The sequence below is a fragment of the Protomyctophum bolini genome (assembly GCF_963924005.1).
Source record: "Protomyctophum bolini genome assembly, chromosome: 14".
NCBI classification, from domain to species: Eukaryota; Metazoa; Chordata; class Actinopteri; order Myctophiformes; family Myctophidae; genus Protomyctophum; species Protomyctophum bolini.
Window position 1 is genome coordinate 19,640,145 of NC_137875.1, and position 19,173 is coordinate 19,659,317.

Sequence of the window (19,173 nt, forward strand, 5' to 3'; positions counted from 1 at the left end):
TAGAAAAGTCTTCGATGAAATATGAAGATATCTCTGGAGAGAGGAGGAGGAAAAAGGCTTGGGGCTTTATTCCAAGAATCTCTTTCTTTGTGTGGACTCAGTGGAAATATTACTGTTCACACAGAACTGAAAAGTAGAGGCTGAAAAAGGGAAATGGCACGATTTGTGGTCCTTTTGTGGGTTTGTGCACGCAATCAGGGCTTCATTCTGTGCCTTGTTGTTCAAGGATTTCCTTTGTGCAAGTCAAAAGCCAGAAACAGTGATGCAGTACTACTGTACATGCTTGGATTACTTTATTTTAACTCATTCCCTGCCCTCACATTTTAGTCTAGGTTTTATTTGCTGACAGAATTGTCAATATATTTAGTCATAAGTACTCTCCAGAGTACAGTTAGCTGCTGAGCGTGCATGCTTGGACCTATAGAGAACGAGCATAGTGACGATTGTGCCATTGTGTCGTTTGCAAACGTCAAGCTGTAGAGTGTAGTCCTGTGCTTCAGGTCGAGCGAACAACTAAACTCGGACTGTGTACACTATCTTTCATTTCTCTTCTATCTCTGTCAAGCAAGCAACCGCTTATGAGACTATACACGATCCTCTCTACTCTACTATCTTTGACGTCTTTGATCTGTGCATCTTTCTAGTAGCTAGTTTGTTGTTAGCTGTTAGCTGAGAGTGCTGTGTGTCGGGAGATATCAAATGCACGCCAATATGGCTTGGGTGTCCAGCTGACGAAATAACTTAACAACCATCCCCATACACACATAGGCTAGGCTCTCTACCTGTGCTCAAATGAGCATGACGGCACACAATCAAAGTATAAATGCAATGATCAGATGGCTAACTGTACTGTACTTTTACTGTAGTCTTAACACAAGAGGAAAAAGAGAAAAACGCCTGCAAAGACGCAGCCTAAAACAGGAGCCAGTGTGGTTGAGTGAAAACAAACGGTGCGGGAGGGGCCCTAGCAACCGTGCATAGCAACCAGAGCGATTCAATGAATGACACACAGCGAGGTGATGTTACAGCGATATTAAACGCCTTATGACGATCCTGTAAACGGCGCATGGCGCAAAATGTAAGGAATTATTTAAAACGGTTAAAAATAAAGGGACCCAGAATAAATGTCTCCGCGACCCACAAACGGGTCCCGACCCAGTGTTTCGGAAACCAAGGCTGTATGTGATGCAACTAGCCTGGGACGGCAGTGGCTCAGGGTGACCGGATGGGAACCGCAAGGTTGCCACTTTGAACCCGGGCTTCCCCCAGAGTTGGTGTCGAAGTGTCCTTGAGCAAGACACTGAACCCCTAATTGTTCCCGATGTGCAGGTATGGTGCCTTGCATGGTTTCCCCTGCCATCGGTGTGTGAATGTAATGCACGAATCTCTGTAAAGCGCCTTGGATAAAGGCGCTATATAAATGCACCATTTATAATACGAAGATGTAACTGAAACATCGAAACGTTGCACCCTGATAATAAAATACCATTTATAATACCTTTGAGTCTGTCTGTCTGTCTGTCTGTCTGTCTCTCTGTCTGTCTCTTTGCAGGCGATGCCCGCGTGCTGACGGATGTGGGCAGGGCTCTGGTGCTCTACCGGCGGACCGTCATGCCGTACACCGCGTACAGTCGCAAGCGCAAGGGCTCTGGCGACGAGGAGGAGGTGCAGCAGTATGCAGGCCTGCTGGGCCAGGTCTGTGCCGAGAGGATCCTGCTCTACCGTGCCTAAAACCCCCCACCTAAATCCCCCCCCCCCCCCCTTAACGTAACCACTTGAACCCTAGCGTCAGCAGTGGTTTTCAACCAGTGGTCCGGGGACCACCAGTGGTCCTTGAGGATGTTTTCCTGGTGGTCCCCAGCTAAATGATGGGAGAGTTTGGACCCTTTATAGATCTTTTTAGTTATTATTGTTAAACATGTGCATTACTTAACGCATTTTGTGCCCATGGATTTTTTTTTCAGAATAGAGACGCCAAGAAAAAAAGAAAATAAAAAAGACAAAAAAATCCCAAAGACGTCCCCACATTATGGAGACGTCCTGGGTGCAACGTGTTAATTTACAAGATGTCTACACAATTAGAGAATGTAGAATGATTATTTTGATCAACGTTTGCCTGTCATCCCTCCTAATGGTACCAACATCAATGCAGCATGGAATTGTGGACCAAATGTTATTCAACAAGTCCAAAAGGTTTTGGGTCTGAGAGGCTAAGTCTCATCAAATGTGGTGGTCCGTGGCTCAAATTCCGAATAAATAATGGACCCTGGTATGAAAATGGTTGAAAACCACTGCTATAGACGGTATGCACGCTGTGACATCATCATCATACCCGGACGTTATGCGGGAACGCCTGCCGAGTGGCAAAATAAAACTCCTTTCTGGCCTTCGACAGCCCCATAGTCCATACATACATCCAAACAGAAAAGTCCTATCTTATTGCATTGAACTTTGCCACTCACTTTATGCATGCGCAATATCCTCTATTCTGGGGACGAATATTCACCCCCCCCCCAAAAGAAAATAGCAGATCTAAGGTCACAATGCGTTGCATTGTGTGATGCTTTATGAGCTTGTAGATCTACTATTTTTCAGCAAAGTATAGTACTGTAAGTAGTAAGTGGAGAGTGAAAACAGGAGGGGGGCCTTTAGTATAGGGCCCTGGAGGAATCCTAAACATAGGATTTAAGTGGTTGAAAATATGTTACTGCAGTCCGTTTTTCTTTTTTTGGCCTGCCTGTCTGTCTGTCTGACTGTCTGTACATCCATGTCTTTCCTCTCTTTTTGCAAAGTGCTTTTTCGCCACGTCCCTCTGTATAATCTCACCATGCTTCTTCGCTGCACACAGGCTGGAACGCGGCCGTATCCACTCGGTATGTTAATGAACCCGTTTCGCCCGCTGGCCTTCCCATGATCACTTGCATCTCAGTCTCGTGTACCCTTTATAACCAGCGGTTCCCAAACTGTTTAGACCAAGACCCAAAAGAAAAATTAGACGTTTGCCGATCTACAAACTTTGTTTTCTTATTTATGGAATTTCATAGATGTTTCTTTTCTTTCTTCATGAAATTACTGTAAAAGAAAGTCATTGCATTCAGTTTCTAAATCATGAAAATATTTGCTTTTTTGGAAATGTTTTCTTTTTTTTTGGTAAATGTAGGAAACAAAAAATAAAGGGACCCATAAAAATGTGTCCGTGACCCACAAATGGGTCCTGACCCACTGTTTGGGAACCACTCTTATAACCAGATAAAAAAGATAAACATTCCCAAAAAAGCATTAAAAAAAAAAAGTAATATCATGAATAAATAAAAGAGAAATCTAAGAAATTCCATAAATTAGAAAACAAATGTTTAAGAAAAGTAGCCAGTCTACAAGCTTGTAGATCTGCTATTTTCACTAGTTTGGGTCCCGGGGCAAACATCTAATTTCTCTTTTGGGTCGCGGGCTAAAATGTTTGGGAAGCACTGCTCTAGGGGGTCCCGGGCTATATGATTGATAGTTAATCATCACCGTTATTACGTAACAGTTATACAAGTATAATACAACTAGAGAATGTACAAGAATTGCTATTTTGAAGAGAGTATACCTACAGTAGCCTATACGTGAACAGTAAAAGGTTTTCTGGACCAATTGCAGACCGTTATTGGACCAAATCATATCTAACAAATACTAATGTTACATTAGATGTGTATCAAATGGCGGTCCGTGGCCTAATGGTCCTTGAAATTAAAAAAAAGGTTGAAAGAAAAAAGAGAAGTTCACTGTTTATAATCCAACAAGCCTCAGTAACACTGTTTAGCTGCCAGGTATGCCTTTTGATGACTTGAATAAACGTAACCAACCACATTGGGTACTGTATATATAGGGAAGCATTCCTGTTGGTGTCGCTTTCATTTCACACTCAATCGTTTCCTTTCAGTCCTGTATGGTGACCCCGTACGTACAGTACCCCCAAACAAATATATTTCACATTGTATGATTCAAATTAGGAAACCATGTTAGATATGTGAATGTTATGTTCTTGCTTCATGGGCAGTGTTGATTTTGACATCCAATTTGATTTTAGTTTCAGTCATAGTCACATTTTAGTCACCTGGATGTGTTAGTGTAAAATGTATTTTGGCGCGCCTTGATGTCGTCGTAATGGCTGATTTTACACTTGCTGAAAATAGCTCCGTGAGCTTGTAGATCTGCCATTTTCAACATGCAACCAAGTGTAAATGTCTTCTACTGGATCTCTTGTCCACTAGTCCCTAACATTTTTGATTGATTGATTGATATGTTTATTGACAATGTTTACATGTACAGTTATACATCATCAAACGGATAAATACAAGAAAGCCAACGGCTTATTTCCATTGCAGTCCCTTAGTTAAAAATGAAGTGTTTTAGTCTAGTTTTTATTTGTTGACAAAATTGTCAACATATTTAGTCTTAGTCATCATAGCTTAGTTTTCATTTAGTTTCCATTTTTCGCCATAGTATTAGTCGATGAAATCAACACTGTTTATGGGAATCGAGGGCAGAAAACATACACAGAATCTCTGGCAGACGATGGGTTGGTCCTGATGGGTTGGTCCGTGTGTACTAAAATGTGGGATCGGTTTCAACTCCGTGACTGTATGTTCCTCATTGAATGTCTACCGATCTCACGTACAGCAACGAAATATTTAAAGCTGTAATCCGTACGTTTCACCACGTTCTACCGAGGATTGTGCCACCCAAGCAAAACTTTTTCAATAATGTCATTAAGAAATGACAGAAAAATATAGCAAATTACATGAATTGGAACAAATATTCAAGCAGTAGTGAAAATAGCCGATCTTCGCGCCACGCTGTGAGCTTGTAGATCGGCTATTTTCACTACTTTGGGTCCCGGGCAAACTGTTTTGTGTTTGGGGGTGAAAAGTTTGGGAACCACTGTCCTACTTTATCGGTGGAAGAAGGGAGGCCATCCCCAACCACTGCAGATGTACTAGTTACAGTCTCCAAAAACACTTCCCCCAAACACCCATTTGTGTGTCGCGGACAAAAAAAAAATCTCCCTAAATGTTTTGGTTTCCTACATTTAGTTTTCAATTATTTCAAAACATTTTCCAAAAATATTCCCCCCAAAAGCTACATTTGTTCATGAAAAAAATCAAAGGCAAAATCTAAGAAATTCCATGAATTGGAAAATAAATGTTTAAGCAGTAGTGAGCTACAAGCTCACAACGTTCATTTCTCAATAATGGCCACCTCGCTCTTCATTATCCTACATACTTAAATTGACACAAAATATATCGAAGCTATTTCATCAAAAGGATTGAATTGCTTGGCGGTAGAGAAAATAGTCAATGGTCTGTCTAGCGTCTCTAGCCTATAGACTGAGCTACAGCTCATAAACACACGGGTAGGAACTGCTGATCAAACTGTCAAAATACTGTTACAGAATGCAGCATTCAGCCAAGGCATGTAATAAATTGGATTAACACGCTACCATTCGGATGGATTAAAATTTTAAATACATATATATTTGTTAAAATTACTTCCAGATTGCAGCTTTTATATGAAATGAGAACATTTATTTTGGTTGTGGAATACATATTTGTTGGTCAGTTCTTTTTTTCTTTGTTTGTTTTCTATTTTGAAACATACGTGTGAATTTTCGGTATGGACTAGAATGGGGGGGCTTATGGTTTTGGCAGCTGATCATCACATCCCGAAACATCCAAGCTCTCCCACTAAACCACAATCACAAACATCTTATTCAATAGAATCCTGTGAAGCCAACTTTGAAACTATTTGTATGTTATATTTATAGCTTTATTTGCATTTATTTTAATATTGACACTTATTATTGGTTTAACCTTAAATAAAGGAATATTGTTTCTTCACTTGGTTTGTTTGTCTGTCTTTGGTGTGGAAATTACGTGAGGGCGACCACACTGATTATATGTCTTCTAAAATCAGTGTTTCTATGTCAGTGGTTCTCAAACTATTTCATGTGCCACATAAAAAAAAAGGCAGATCTACAAGATTTTCAACACCTAAACTTTAAAATAACAGTTAAAGTGGTTAAAAGCTATAAAGTTATACAGGTGCGTCCTCACATCTAAATGGGTTAAAGAAACTCTCTGAGAAATCTTCGCCACGGGGGCAGCAATACATTTGTAACCTTGCACAAATGGAACGTCAATTTGCACGGATACAAGAAGTTAATACGCACACAGATTCAGTTTTTTTGTGATGTGGTCATCAGGCTTGTTTCAGTTGGGTCCGGCGACAGGTGTCGGATATTATATAAGCTGGCAGAACATGAATGCAAATGGCCTCTGGGCCCTCCAGTGGAGTGTCAACAGCAGCCAGTAACTCTCAGCCAGGGCTGAGGCTGGGTCTGAGCCCAAGGCAGACCCACGTCAGCGAGGCCAACACCCAGGACTATAGACGAGGAGGGCCTGGGCCTGGTCTGGCAGCCTGTCTGAAAACATCATCGACATGAACGTCCCACATACATACATAGAGGGCATGATGTGCAGAGTTATTCCTGCCAGCTCGCAATTGGACACACACACACACACACACATTCAAACTCTGACCGTATAGACTGGGCCGTATCTGACCAGTGGCGCAGAACTCTTCTAGTTCACAGTGCGTCAGGACCCATTTGTGGGTCGCGGACACTTTAGTTTTTAATTATTATTTCAAAGGATTTTCAAAAAACACTCCCAAAAAAGGTTTTCACGAATTAAACCAAAATCCAATGATTTTTTAAAGTAACTTCATGAAGAAATAAACGGAAAATCAAAGAAATTTCATAAATTAGAAGAAAATATGTAGTGAAAAGACCAAATTTGCAACACGTTGTGAACTTGTAGATCTGCTATTTTCACTAGTTTGGGTCCCGGGGAGAATGTCTAATTTCTGTTTTGGGTCACGTGGCTGAAAAGTTTGGGAACCACTGCTCTGCGTTGGCTGGGTGGGCTTCCTGCCTCATCTAGGACTCCTGCCAGCTTGCTGTTGGACTCACACACACACATGAGTCAAACTCTGACCGTATAGACTGGGCCGTATCAGACTAGTTGTTGTAGTCTGACTTTCCACAGCCTGTTTCTGTTTCTGCCAGACAGCCAGTCTGTCTGTCTGTCTGTCTGTCCTGTCTGTGTGTCTGTCCTGTATGTGTGTCTGTCTGTCTGCAACTGGTGCTCAGAAAGAAAGAGAAAAAATAAAACGGGCAAGAACGTTGCCATTGCCTCCAGTTTTAAACCCAACCTGTGTTTATGAGCTGCCTGTGTCCTTGAGAATTAAGGGCAGATTGACAGGCTAATTCTGCAGGAAAGGAACACTGACGCTGGCTAGAGGCCATGTTGGATTCACTGTTTTCTCTCCCACATTAGGCACGCTTCCCCTGGGCCTGGTGCGTACACACACACACATTCCTGGCCCTGTCATGAGCAGTTAGTCTTGGTGGACACCACACGCAGGGACTAATGCCAGTACCGTGGTGGACCTCTTTCTGTCAAAACAATTGGCCCCGTCCAGCCGGCTATTTTCTGTAAAGTCCCTCGTACTGTATGGGACAGCGCCGTTCGATCCCTGCCCCACAAATCACTGCTCATACTTCTTATTATATTAACCACCAGAGGTCTGTGCTGACCATGAACCACTGCTGACACCACGTTCAGCCAAGGGTCAGCGTTCAGCAGGGGCGTGCACAGATAGACACTTAGTGGTGCTCCAGCACATTGCTGCCCTCTGGACAGCAATGTGCCCTTTTGAAAGTTTGTTTGTTCATTTAATTAATTATCGTTTTGTACAGTGTACAGTCAGCATATGTGGCCCATGGTGGCATTGATCAATTCTGGATTAAAAGCTTCTAATATATTATTTACGCCCCAAAACCTATAAATCCCATGCACACACTACTTAGTCAGCCGGTGGTTCCACATGCTGCACAAGGTGCCCTTTTTTTTCAGAGGACACCGACAATGAGGGCCAGAGAAGTTGCACAATCACTACAGCTGTATTTTTGGAAAGGCAAGTTCAATTCACTCTGCTTTGGACAGCTTTTACCCGACTCTGCCTGAACATTTTGGTTTTTGGGATCCAGCTATAATTCATGTCAGAATGTATTTTTTCTGCCCTTTTAAAGAACCAAGGGGAAAATGGAATGAGGAGTTGCATGGTGTTTCCCATTCTCAATTATGATGTGAGAGCAAAATGGCTGAGACATTGATGTTTGACTGTGCTTACTAGGGAATCCTTCTTTTCTGAACTCCAAACCAGAAGAGCTGAAGAAGAAATAAATAGTTACGTGACTCATCTGTCCTTAAGTATGGCCTATTTTCCTGGTGAATAAAGGGCAAAGTCTTTGGGAAAGCCGTGGTAATGTAATTTTTTTGTACAACTTTAGCCCCATATAATTCATTGTATGATCTACAAGCTCACAATGCTTCACGTTGTGATGGCAATGCAAGCTTGAAGATTGGCTATTTTATTTTAATTGCCAGTGTTAGTGTGGTTATTAGCAATCTTCCAGTTTATGAATGTCCTCTCTCTCTCTCTCTCTCTCTCTCTCTCTCTCTCTGTCATGGTGTGGTCACGGAGGTAGGACTCAAATGCAGAACGACCAGGCCAGGCAGAGAAGTGAATGTTCAAGAGGTTTATTTCTCAAAAACCCACATGGAAAAATCACAAGGAACAATATACATGGAACAACTGACCACAACATATACGACGACGAACTGACAAGGAGCTGAAAACACTGTGGCATATATATATAGACAAGACTAACTACACACAGGTGAACTGAAACACACAATCAACACTGGGATAGCTAGGCTAACAGACAACAGAACACAGGTGGCTAGGGTTACACTAATACAGGGAGGTAAGGCAAGGCAGGAGACAGCAAACAAAGTAATAAGTCCCAAAACACAGACAAAGTCCAAGGGCAGAGGAGCGAACCGTGACACTCTCTCTCGATACATGGTATCTGCCTCTTTCTGTTCTAAATGGAGCACATCTTTCTATGGTAAATATTCAAGCTTTCTTTAAACCCAGGGACATAACCTAAACATTGCTTGAACCGTGTGTGTGTGTGTGTGTGTGTGTGTGTGTGTGTGTGTGTGTGTCACACAGAAAGAGAGCACAGAAATGTTTGTGACAGTGTGTGCCTGCACCATGTTTACACTCACTGCATTCGTGCGTGGACTTGGTTTGACTGTTTGGATTGGCACCCTGTAAGGACAGTGTGAATTTACAAGTTTGTTTTTGATTCTCTCTCTTGATTCTTTTCTTTCTCTCTCACTCTGTCCATTTCCACTGTGTGTGTGTGTGTGTGTGTGTGTGTGTTATATTGCTCCATTGTAACGTGTATCGGGTGGTGCATTGTGTGTGTGTACTGGCACCAATGCCAGGGCCCCCAGGACCAGCGGAAGCTCCCAGGCCAGAGGAAGTGTGGGGCTCCTTTGTGAGCAAAGGCCCCCCCGGATTAAGCGTATCGCGCCCCAAATGTGGGCCCTTTCTCCTGGGGATTATCAGAGGGACAGGGGGGGTGCGCCGTCGTACTGGGGCCCTGTCATACAGATTCAGCACACCGTCACCGGACCGCTCCCTTGGCATGGCGTACAGGACGAGGGGGGAGGTGTACTTTGTTCCGCCAGGAGACAATTGCTAAAGTGATTAGCCCTGAGTTATTACGGAAGCATAGAGAATGTGTTTTGACATGCATGCGGGTTTCTGGCTGGCCCAACGTGGCTGTTGCACGCAGTGGAATGCGATCGCGATCATCAGGTGGGTATATGCATGTGTACAGTATTTTTCAAGCCCTGGGCAGAAGGGTTCGGGGCTAACTGCTATAGTGCAGTGGTTTTCAAAGCTTTTCACGTCAAGGTCCATTATTTATTCTGCATTTGAGCCACGTACCACCATTCACAATTATTTTACATTCTCTAATTGTGTAGACTTCTTGTCAATTAAGTAATACAGGTGTTTAACAAAAATGTAACTCTGACGAGTCCATTTGGTTTCATTTTTTGCTCTCAAGAGTTAAAGATATAATAAGGCTCAATTTGGTTACCAACTCTCCATCATTTATCTGGGGACCACCTGGAGACCCACTCAAGGCCCACTGGTGGTCCCCAGACCACTGGATACTTGGGGGAAAGTGTTCGGGGGAAAAAATAAGATTCAATTGAGCAAACACATTTTCTGTTCCTCTGCTTTCCTGACATTTTCAGTAGACTCACTGATGTCACTTTAACGACTTAAACCATATATACGGGGTCCCCCGGGTCTCTATACTAGGCCCCCCTCCTTTTCCCCCCTCGTACACCAAGTGTCTTCGCGGGAAAACAGCACAATGTACAAGCTCGCAATGTGTCGTCGACGCATGGGGAACTTGCAGATCAACTATTTATTTGTGGGGCCAAAATGTTCACATCCAGAATATTAGGGAGGCTTGGGTTCATGTGGATAAATGGATCCTACTACTACCACCACTAAGCGCTTTGAACACGAGGGGCGACCGATGGAAAAAACAACCCGAGGGCCACCACCGCCGCTGCCGCGTCTTTTAATGGAGAGATCCGCCTGGCTTTGGGTGGGAGTGCCACTCCGTTGTCATGGCGATGCAGACAATGACGGCTTGGCAGTAAATGGTGTCCTCACTTGCCACCCCCATCCCCCCCCCCCCACACACACACACACACACACACCCCCTCCCCCTGCGTGTCGGAGGCTCTTTCTTGCACCTCCCCTCATCCAGCTCTTTTCTCTCCTCTCCCCACCTCCTCCTACTATATAGGCCTTTACCGCATTATCTGTTTACCCTTCCCTTCCCTCCCTCCCTCCCTCCTGCTCTCCTTTCACTTTCTTTTCTCTGTCCCTCTGTCCTTTAGTACCCCCCCTCCCTCTCTCTCTCTCTCTCTCTCTCCCTCTCCCTTTCTCTCTTTTAGAGGGGTAGCTGCAGTACATGGTCCCCCAATGACATTAGAATACTAATGTGTGTGTGTGTGTGTGTGTGTGTGTGTGTGTGTGTGTGTGTGTGTGTGTGTGTGTGTGTGTGTCCGAGCCCTAGGTGGGGTGTATTATTGGGGCTCATGACCCGCCTCTCAAATATGTGTGCTGTCTCCTCAAACCCCCCTCTGTCTCTCTCTCTCTCTCTCTCTCTCTCTCTCTCTCTCTCTCTCTCTCTCTCTCTCTCTCTCTACAGTACCACCTTCTGCTTTCCAGCACCGACCTCACTTAAAGGACCACTTCACCACTTTTCAACCTACCTTCATATAATCGGTCCTCACCAATGTTCATGATAAAATGCCACAATTATAAAATGTTCTACTCATTCTGTGTCTCATGGGAGATGCATTGGAAATTACTTGAAATCCTGAAAAGTTACTTTTCAGGATTCTAATAAAGAAAATAGCAGACCATTTTATAGCCATTTTTCCCGACAGACCCAGGTGGAGGTGCAGCCGTCGCGGTTCCACCCTTCCTGTCTCTCTCTCACTCCCCTGGACAGCGTAGGCTGCATATTCACCCAGCTCTAAATCTTGGCTGAATGCTGCTGCTGTTGAGGTTGCCTGGCATCCGCCCTACGGTGAGCCTGCTGAGTCTGAGGGGGAGCTGGCCCTCGGTTGGAGAGCAGGGAAAAAATTAAATAATGTCTGTATAATTAAGATTATAAAATCCTTTTTTTTAAATTTATGGCTCACAACCCTGGCTCCACAACAACTCCAGCGGGGGAAGTTATAACGTACGAGCCAAAACCCAGAAAAAGCTTGAGATGCTTTTTTCTTCTTCTACAGCACGCCGTTAATGGTGTTGTTCTTTGTGTTGGATTTGGTGCCGGACAGTTCGTCTTATACTCTACTATATTCATAGTATATTCATGTAAAGTGTACTTGTTTTTTTAAGGTGCTATATAAATTCAAGTTATTATTATTTATGATTTATGAACCCCTAATGGCTCCTGATGTGCAGGTTGGTGCCTTGCATGGTTTCCGCCGCCATCTGTGTATGAATGTATGTGTGAATGGATGAATGTAATGCACAATCTATGTAAGGCGCCTTGGATAAAGGCGCTATATAAATGCACCATTTACCATTCATGATGTCCACTCTCCTATATAGCTGTGAATGCTGGACCCTGAAGCCTGCTCTATCGTCCCTGGCCCCACTGTGCTACACCAGAATGCTACGTGCAGTGCTAAACATCAACCAGGATGAACACGTTACCAACATGCATCTGTATGGAGTGATACCGAGGGTGGGTGAGAGAAGATGGCCTCCAGGAGGAGGAGAATGAGGCTGGTCGGTGCCATTGACACTGGGATTAAATGGTAAACGGTGCCATTTATATAGCGCCTTTATCCAAGGCGCTTTACATATGCATTACATTCACACACACACACACACACACACACACACACACACACATTCATACACTGATTGCGGTGGAAGCCATGCAAGGTACCAACCTGCACAATTTTGCCCAAGGACCTGCTCTACCTCCTGAGCCACAGTCGCCACAGTCGGGATGTATGGAGGACTGGAGACCCCGCTGTAGGGCTCATCTGGATGTATGGAGGATGGAGAGGACTGGAGACCCCCCTGGAGGGCTCATCTGGATGTATGGAGGATGGAGAGGACTGGAGACCCCCCTGGAGGGCTCATCTGAGGACCAACTAAAAGAGGACTGCTCTATCTCTCTCTATCCATTGGTGGGTTCCAAACTTTGACCCTGCTGGCCGCCATCCCTTCTTCTACAACTGAAGTAGAAGACAGCTCAAGGTACGAACCCTTTTCCCCATCTTTGCTGCTGCTGCTTGTGTTGTAAGCAAATTAAGCTGTGTGTACACTTCAAGCTGTTGCATTTTAGGACGCAATGATTGGGTGGCAATTAATGAAACATGTTCAGTCAGTGACTGTTTGTCTCTGGGATTGGATGCTGCAGTCTGTGTTGTGTTGTGTTTCTGCTCTGGGATTGGACGCTGCAGTCTGTGTTGTGTCTGCTCTGGGATTGGGCGGATGCTGCAGTCTGTGTTGTGTCTGCTCTGGGATTGGGTGGATGCTGCAGTCTGTGTTGTGTCTGCTCTGGGATTGGGTGGATGCTGCAGTCTGTGTTGTGTCTGCTCTGGGATTGGGTGGATGCTGCAGTCTTTGTTGTGTTGTGTTTGCCACTGAACAAACTGAGTTGTTGTAACAGAGAATAGTATTATTATGTGGATCTTGGCCACTTCAATTAGCCTTTTAAGTTCAAGCTAGAGGTTTTGGGCTTTCACATGACGACAGCCATCATTTAAAAATGAAGACTGATGTTCATCTACACTACAGTTAGTAGATAGTTAGTTATTGTTACTAAGTGTGCGGCTGCTGTGTTGTGGGTGTGTTGAAGATTGTGTGTTGTGACGGCTATTGTTTAATGACTGGCTTGACGGAAAAACTTATCTCTATGTACTGGTCAATTCCTCATGGCCCGCCGTGGCCATAATTATTTCTTTCTTTCTTTTCTCTCTCTCTCTCTCTCTCTCTCTCTCTCTCTCTCTCTCTGTCTTGTATGTGTAGGACATGTTAGTGAATGATGCGTGGGTTCATACATGTCCAAGCACCCAATTATGTGTGACAATTAATCATAAACTTATATTTGTAATCGTTACAGCCCTACCATTTGGTGTAAGAGTGTGTCCTTATTATGGAGAGAAAGTGTGGGTACCTGAGGAATAAAAAATAACATACAAAAAATAGCGGCAATACAAAATGCCATCCTACAATATTTAATACAACAATTAAGTTTCTAAATACATTTTAAACCCATGTCCTACTTTCCTTTTAAAATAATGCTTTATTTTAATTATTCATGGAACTCCTATTCCATTGAGTTTGGCAGTACAGTAGTAAGGAATTGCAATACACACACAGAGTGTTGGTATCAGTTTTTCTGTCTTGATTCCAGGGTTCTCTGTCTTTTCAGTTCAGTTACTATTTGTATGAAGACCACCTCTCCAGAGATGGCCCTCCTGATCACTCCTGGTGTTCCAGATCTTATTGACCACAGTGCAAACCACAGCCCAATAAAAGTCTTGTTCCATAGCAGACATGTTTTTCATCAAAGACTCCATACAATACTGCATTATAAGTAACGTTAATGTTAAAAACCGATCTGTGGCATTTTCCCCCATACATCTCTAGACATCTGACAGTCCACTAGCAGGTTCTCTATGGTTTCATCTGGGTTACAGTTTGCATCCGGGCATTTAACAGTTTTTACAGTTTTTACTAAAACAACTCCATTTGACCACCTCCCTTACTCCCTTAATGACACCCCTCTTTTTTATGGATATACTTTTACTACCAATGTTCTTTAAACATACCTGTTTTTGTTTTTCATCAAGATTTTTTTTCTAACTATATTGCCATTATAAGCTCATTTACATGCAATTTGTTTAATTTTATAAGACATGTTCAATTTTCTCTCAGTTCATCATTTTGTTTTTCAGTGTGAAAGCAAAATAAGTGACATTACACTTTAACCCATTTTGTTATACGTTAGCTATTGAAACATAGCAGATCTACAAGCTCATAGCTTGTAGAACTTGTAGGTCTATTTTTGAAAAGTCGTAAAAATGCGGCACAAATCTTTGAATAGGTATATCTTTCAGAACGTTTTTTTTTTTATTTCAACGTCAGGCCTGAATGGGTTAAAGTTGCCTAGGCAGGCACTCTGATGACTCCGTTCATCAGAGTGATGTCACAGTCTCTCATGCCCAAATATAGAGTTCAATGTCAGTCTCGCCCCCAAATATGGACATCCATGACATCAGATTCCAGTCTGTAACCATATCAACCTGATATAAATGTTGTGCTTAATTAATGAAAAAAATAAAATAAATGAATAATAAGAAGGATTTTTTCCCCACCATTTATACTGGTGTGTATATACTGTATACATACAGTTTATTCTTTAAATAAATTAAATCAATTAGTTCGGTTATAACTGTTGCACCACTACAGTGCGGTCATGTCCCTGTCATGACATGTGCACAACTTCATACACATTGCTCTTGTCGTCTTGACTCTCGGGTTCTCTGCGCTCCTGCTGGGTTTTATTGGTTCCCCTGAAACGGGTCCACGTTAAAACAATAACAAGGGACAGAGAGAGCAGAGAGAGCAGGGCCACGGCCACCGTAAGACCCACTGCCGTTTCTGTCGTCGTTGTTGTTGTTGGTGTTGTTGTTAATCGATACACCGCCATGGTTCTGTTGTATGCTCTCTTGTTGACCTGCTCTGAGGAGTCACAGGTGTACAAGCCAGTGTCTGATTCCGAGACGTCTCGAACGAGGAGGAATCCGTCGTGGATGTAGTATTTGTTGCTGTCGGAGTGAAGTATTTGGTCCGACAGACGCCAGTGGACCTGCGCCAGGTTGGAGTCCGGCTGGCAAGGCAGCAGAATGTTGTTCCCTGGAACCAGGGCGACATCTTCAACTGGTGGCTCTTCCGGCTCTGGACGAGGACATTGCGAAATGTCTCCCTTTAGACTCTGAATGGCAGTGTCGGAGGAAGACGCCATGAGGCTGGAGACTAGGCGGCATTGGTCAGAGGAGGGGTCCCAGGCACAGTAGGGGTCTCTGGCCAGGATACAGTCCACACAGGACTCGTAGCGGCTGCAGTCACTGACTGGCATCTGAACAGCACCAAACTCTGACCCTGCGTACAGCTGGCCCTTGCTGGAAGAGAGACGCAGAGTCCTGATGGGATTGGGGTCCTTATACAGCTGAATCTCTTCGATAATGAACATCTCCCCAGCGTAGTTCACAGCCTTCTGAATGTAGCCGTTGTCAGTGCCGATGAACATGACAGGGTATCTCTCACCATCTAGTGCCAATACACTATCCACTACAATCCGAGTCAACAGAGGCCCCTTTTTCACCACCATCGGGCCCCCATTGAGTGGCTGAACAGTCTCGGCCATGATGGGCCGATCTCTGATGAACTCCACGGTTTTATCTGGTAGTTCAAAAGAGGTCTCAATCCCCTTTTTTCGAGCAACATCATTGATGCAAGCTCCCGGTCTGGGATCAGGCAACTTACCCGTGTACGTCACCCACTTGATCTCACCATTCAAGGTTTCGGGCGATTTAAACCTCCCCTCACTGAACAAGTTTCCAACGGTAGACACATTGTATGCACAAACTGCAGACATGTCTGACGAGCTCGACTGAGGTGTAAAGACAGCATAGAAGATGCTCTCGGTCCAGTTTGGGTGCTTCAGCAGGAACACATCCTGGACAATGGAAGGCAGGAGGCTGTGCTCAAGGATGGGGCAGTCCAGACGTGCCTTCTGGAACGAAGTCCATTTCTTCTGCAACGTCCGTGCACCTCCTATATCCCCCTTGCAGACGCGAGCCACTCGCGACACCATGAGTTCGCTGGAGAAGTCATATTCCTTTGCCTTCTCTGTGAAGAACATGTAGACCTTATCATCGTCACCATCGGCACTGCCAACGCTTTCGGGCACAAAGTCCATGTGGATGAAGGCGGGGTCACTGAGCCAGGAGCTTCTCCGGTCAGTTTGAATAGCCGAGGCTGAGCTGCGGAACCTTGTGAAACTGTGCTCATAGGCCAAGAAGTTGACTGCTGTTGCAGAATACAGATCAGTTCCAACCATGAGGGAAGAGTGTCTATGGAAAGGATTAAAGGGACACTTCCCCCTCCCGTCCTCAAGCTTTCCCTCCAGACTCAACTGTCCATCAGAATACATCATGTAGTCGCAGGTGGGTTTAAAAGCATTTGTTCCACAAACATACATCCTGGGATCATTCACCTTGCCATCTTCCAGTGTGTGCAACGTCCGAATGTAGTTACGGCAATCCACCTCAGCGTCTTTTCCCTTGGATGAACACTCCCTCTGTTCTGCTTCGGTAACCCTCCAATGAACTGCAGCTTTCTTATCGGCGATGTTGTCGATATTCAGGGCATAGATTGCATCTCTGGAACCAAGAAGCAGCAGACCCAAATCCTCTCTCATGAGCATGGTGGTGTAGTTCCAGATCCCCTCCTCTCTGAACGTCTTCAGCTCGTTCTGGTAGGTGACAGTCTTTCGTGGAATGCCGAAGTGAGTGTTGGACGTGCCATAGGACATGGGGAGAAGACATCCCCAGAGAATGAAGAAAACATACAGAGGAGACATGGTCTATATATAATGCAGGTGTGGGAAAAAATTAAGCACTGATGCTCCTGTCAGGAACGTTATAGGTCATGGTATATAAAGTTTGTCTTGCAATTGTCTGCTCTCATGGAGTCTCCTGTATGTATTGATAGTGTAAATGGCACTCTTGGGCTGCTGCTTTTATTTGACACTGACGTCACAGTGATGTCACAGTGATGTCACGGTCTCTCATGCCCAAATATAGAGTTCGATGTCAGTCTCGCCCCCAAATATGGACATCCATGACATCAGATTCCAGTCTGACGTCATGGTAACCATAGCAACCTGATATAAACAAACATGGACGCAGGGCAAGGCCTTTTTTAACAACTGTAGTCGTGTCGGTGTGTCCCTGTTATGCCCATATATGGAGATCTCTATTGTCTATAGTCCAGTATTTGTCTGTCTTTCTGCCTGTTCCCCTTGTATGCTCGTATAAAGAGTTCCCTGATGTATTCTCTCATTACTATATGCCCATTTGAGTACCACATCTAGAGTTGGGGCGCCCCTCACACCCATGTCGCACTGCTGATATATGCCCATATATGGAGATAGCTGTTTCTGTCAGTCCATGTCACTTTTATGCCCATATGGAGATCCCTGCTGGCATATGCCCATATATGGGTATGCCTCCTTTTGTGCCCATATGGAGCTGACTGTTTGTTTGCGCCTGATGCCATGACGACACATTGAGGCATTGTGAGCTTGTTACTTGTGTTACTTTTGTGTGACACACGATGAAGTCATATACAGATTACTAGGTTAGCACATCCGCGTAGTGTGGATGTGCTATATGAGGGCAGTGTAGCTGCAGAAGGGGGGGGAGGGAGAGGGCTAGGTAGGGAGGGAGGGAGAAAAGGGGGAGAAAGAGAAGGGGGGAGGAGAGAGGGAGAGAGAAAAGGGGGAGAAAGAGAAGGGGGAAGGAGAGAGAAAGAGAGAGCGGAGGGGAGGAGGGAGAGAGAAAAGGGGGAGAAAGAGAAGGGGAAGGAGAGAGAGAGAGGAGGGGAGGAGGGAGAGAGAAAAGGGGGAGAAAGAGAAGGGGAAGGAGAGAGAGAGAGGAGGGGAGGAGGGAGAGAGAAAAGGGGGAGAAAGAGAAGGGGAAGGAGAGAGAAAGAGAGAGAGGAGGGGAGGAGGGAAAGAGAAGGGGGAAGGAGAGAGGAGGGGAGAGGGAGAGATGTGAGTTGTGAGGGCCCTCAGAGGTGGATGTGCAAGGTTTCTAGATGTGAGGGCCGTGTAGCGGCCTGAACCTCGAACTCCCCCAAAATTCAGCACACTGTATTTCCATGCATTATGCACTAATAGGAGTCCCGTGCACACATAAATTACCTTCATTGTAAAAGCAACAAGCGTACAACTGTTCTCTACCATTAAATTCCCCTTGTCTGCGTAAGACCAACCTCACCCTCAATCCCTCCATTCCCCCCCCCCCTTAATTCACACCTCATTTCATGTCATAAATCCACTTGGCCCTCATATCTAACTAGTAAAGCATACAATCTTTCCCACTAATAGGCCATAATAACTTAATAAGCTATTTTTCCACCACTATTGTTCTTATTTTTCAATTTTAACTGTATACTTCTACAGTTAGTATGCTCTCTTTTGTTCAGCTGTCTAAAAGCTTCTCAGTACTGGAGATGATGTGCAGAATGTGTGCGTTTATGCACACTTCATGGTGCATGCAGTAATGTGCATTAAAAAAGTGCATTGAGAGGAGTCGCTAGCAAACTTTCACATTCAAATCTGGCGTGTTCATTTAAACTTTGACAGTGTACAAAAGGGTCCATTTTGTACACTCTAAATTAAAGGGGGTGCAAGTCAGTGGGTTTTCAACCAGTGGTCCTTGTGGGAGTTCCAGGTGGTCCCCAGCTAAATGAAGGAGAGTTGGTAACCAAATGGATCCTTATTAGATCTTTAACTCTTGAGAGTGTAAAATGAAACCAAACGGACCCTTACGGGTCTGTTTTGGTTCATTTTACGCTCTC

The 19,173-nt window shown here is 44.4% G+C and overlaps 2 protein-coding genes across 5 annotated transcripts in view; one reads left to right on the forward strand and one right to left on the reverse strand.

The window, feature by feature from the left end:
* Positions 1-11,276, forward strand: part of ate1 (arginyltransferase 1) — a 107,714-nt gene extending 96,438 nt beyond the window's left edge. For 3 of the 4 annotated variants that reach the window (XM_080782375.1, XM_080782374.1, XM_080782377.1), the window contains one exon: positions 1,553-4,311. In XM_080782375.1, coding sequence (XP_080638501.1) covers positions 1,553-1,731 — 179 coding nt within the window. In that variant the 3' untranslated portion in view covers positions 1,732-4,311. Of the gene's footprint in view, positions 1-1,552; positions 4,312-11,197 lie in introns of those variants that run through there. The other variant, XM_080782376.1, reaches the window with a different exon arrangement.
* A 3,734-nt stretch (positions 11,277-15,010) lies between these two features.
* LOC308328793 (semaphorin-4E-like) lies at positions 15,011-17,122 on the reverse strand (the record flags this gene model as incomplete). The annotated part of the gene is made up of 1 exon (XM_080782903.1): positions 15,011-17,122. The coding sequence occupies one exon, from the start codon at positions 17,120-17,122 to the stop codon at positions 15,011-15,013; it is 2,112 nt and encodes a 703-aa protein (XP_080639029.1).
* Positions 17,123-19,173: the final 2,051 nt, after the last annotated feature.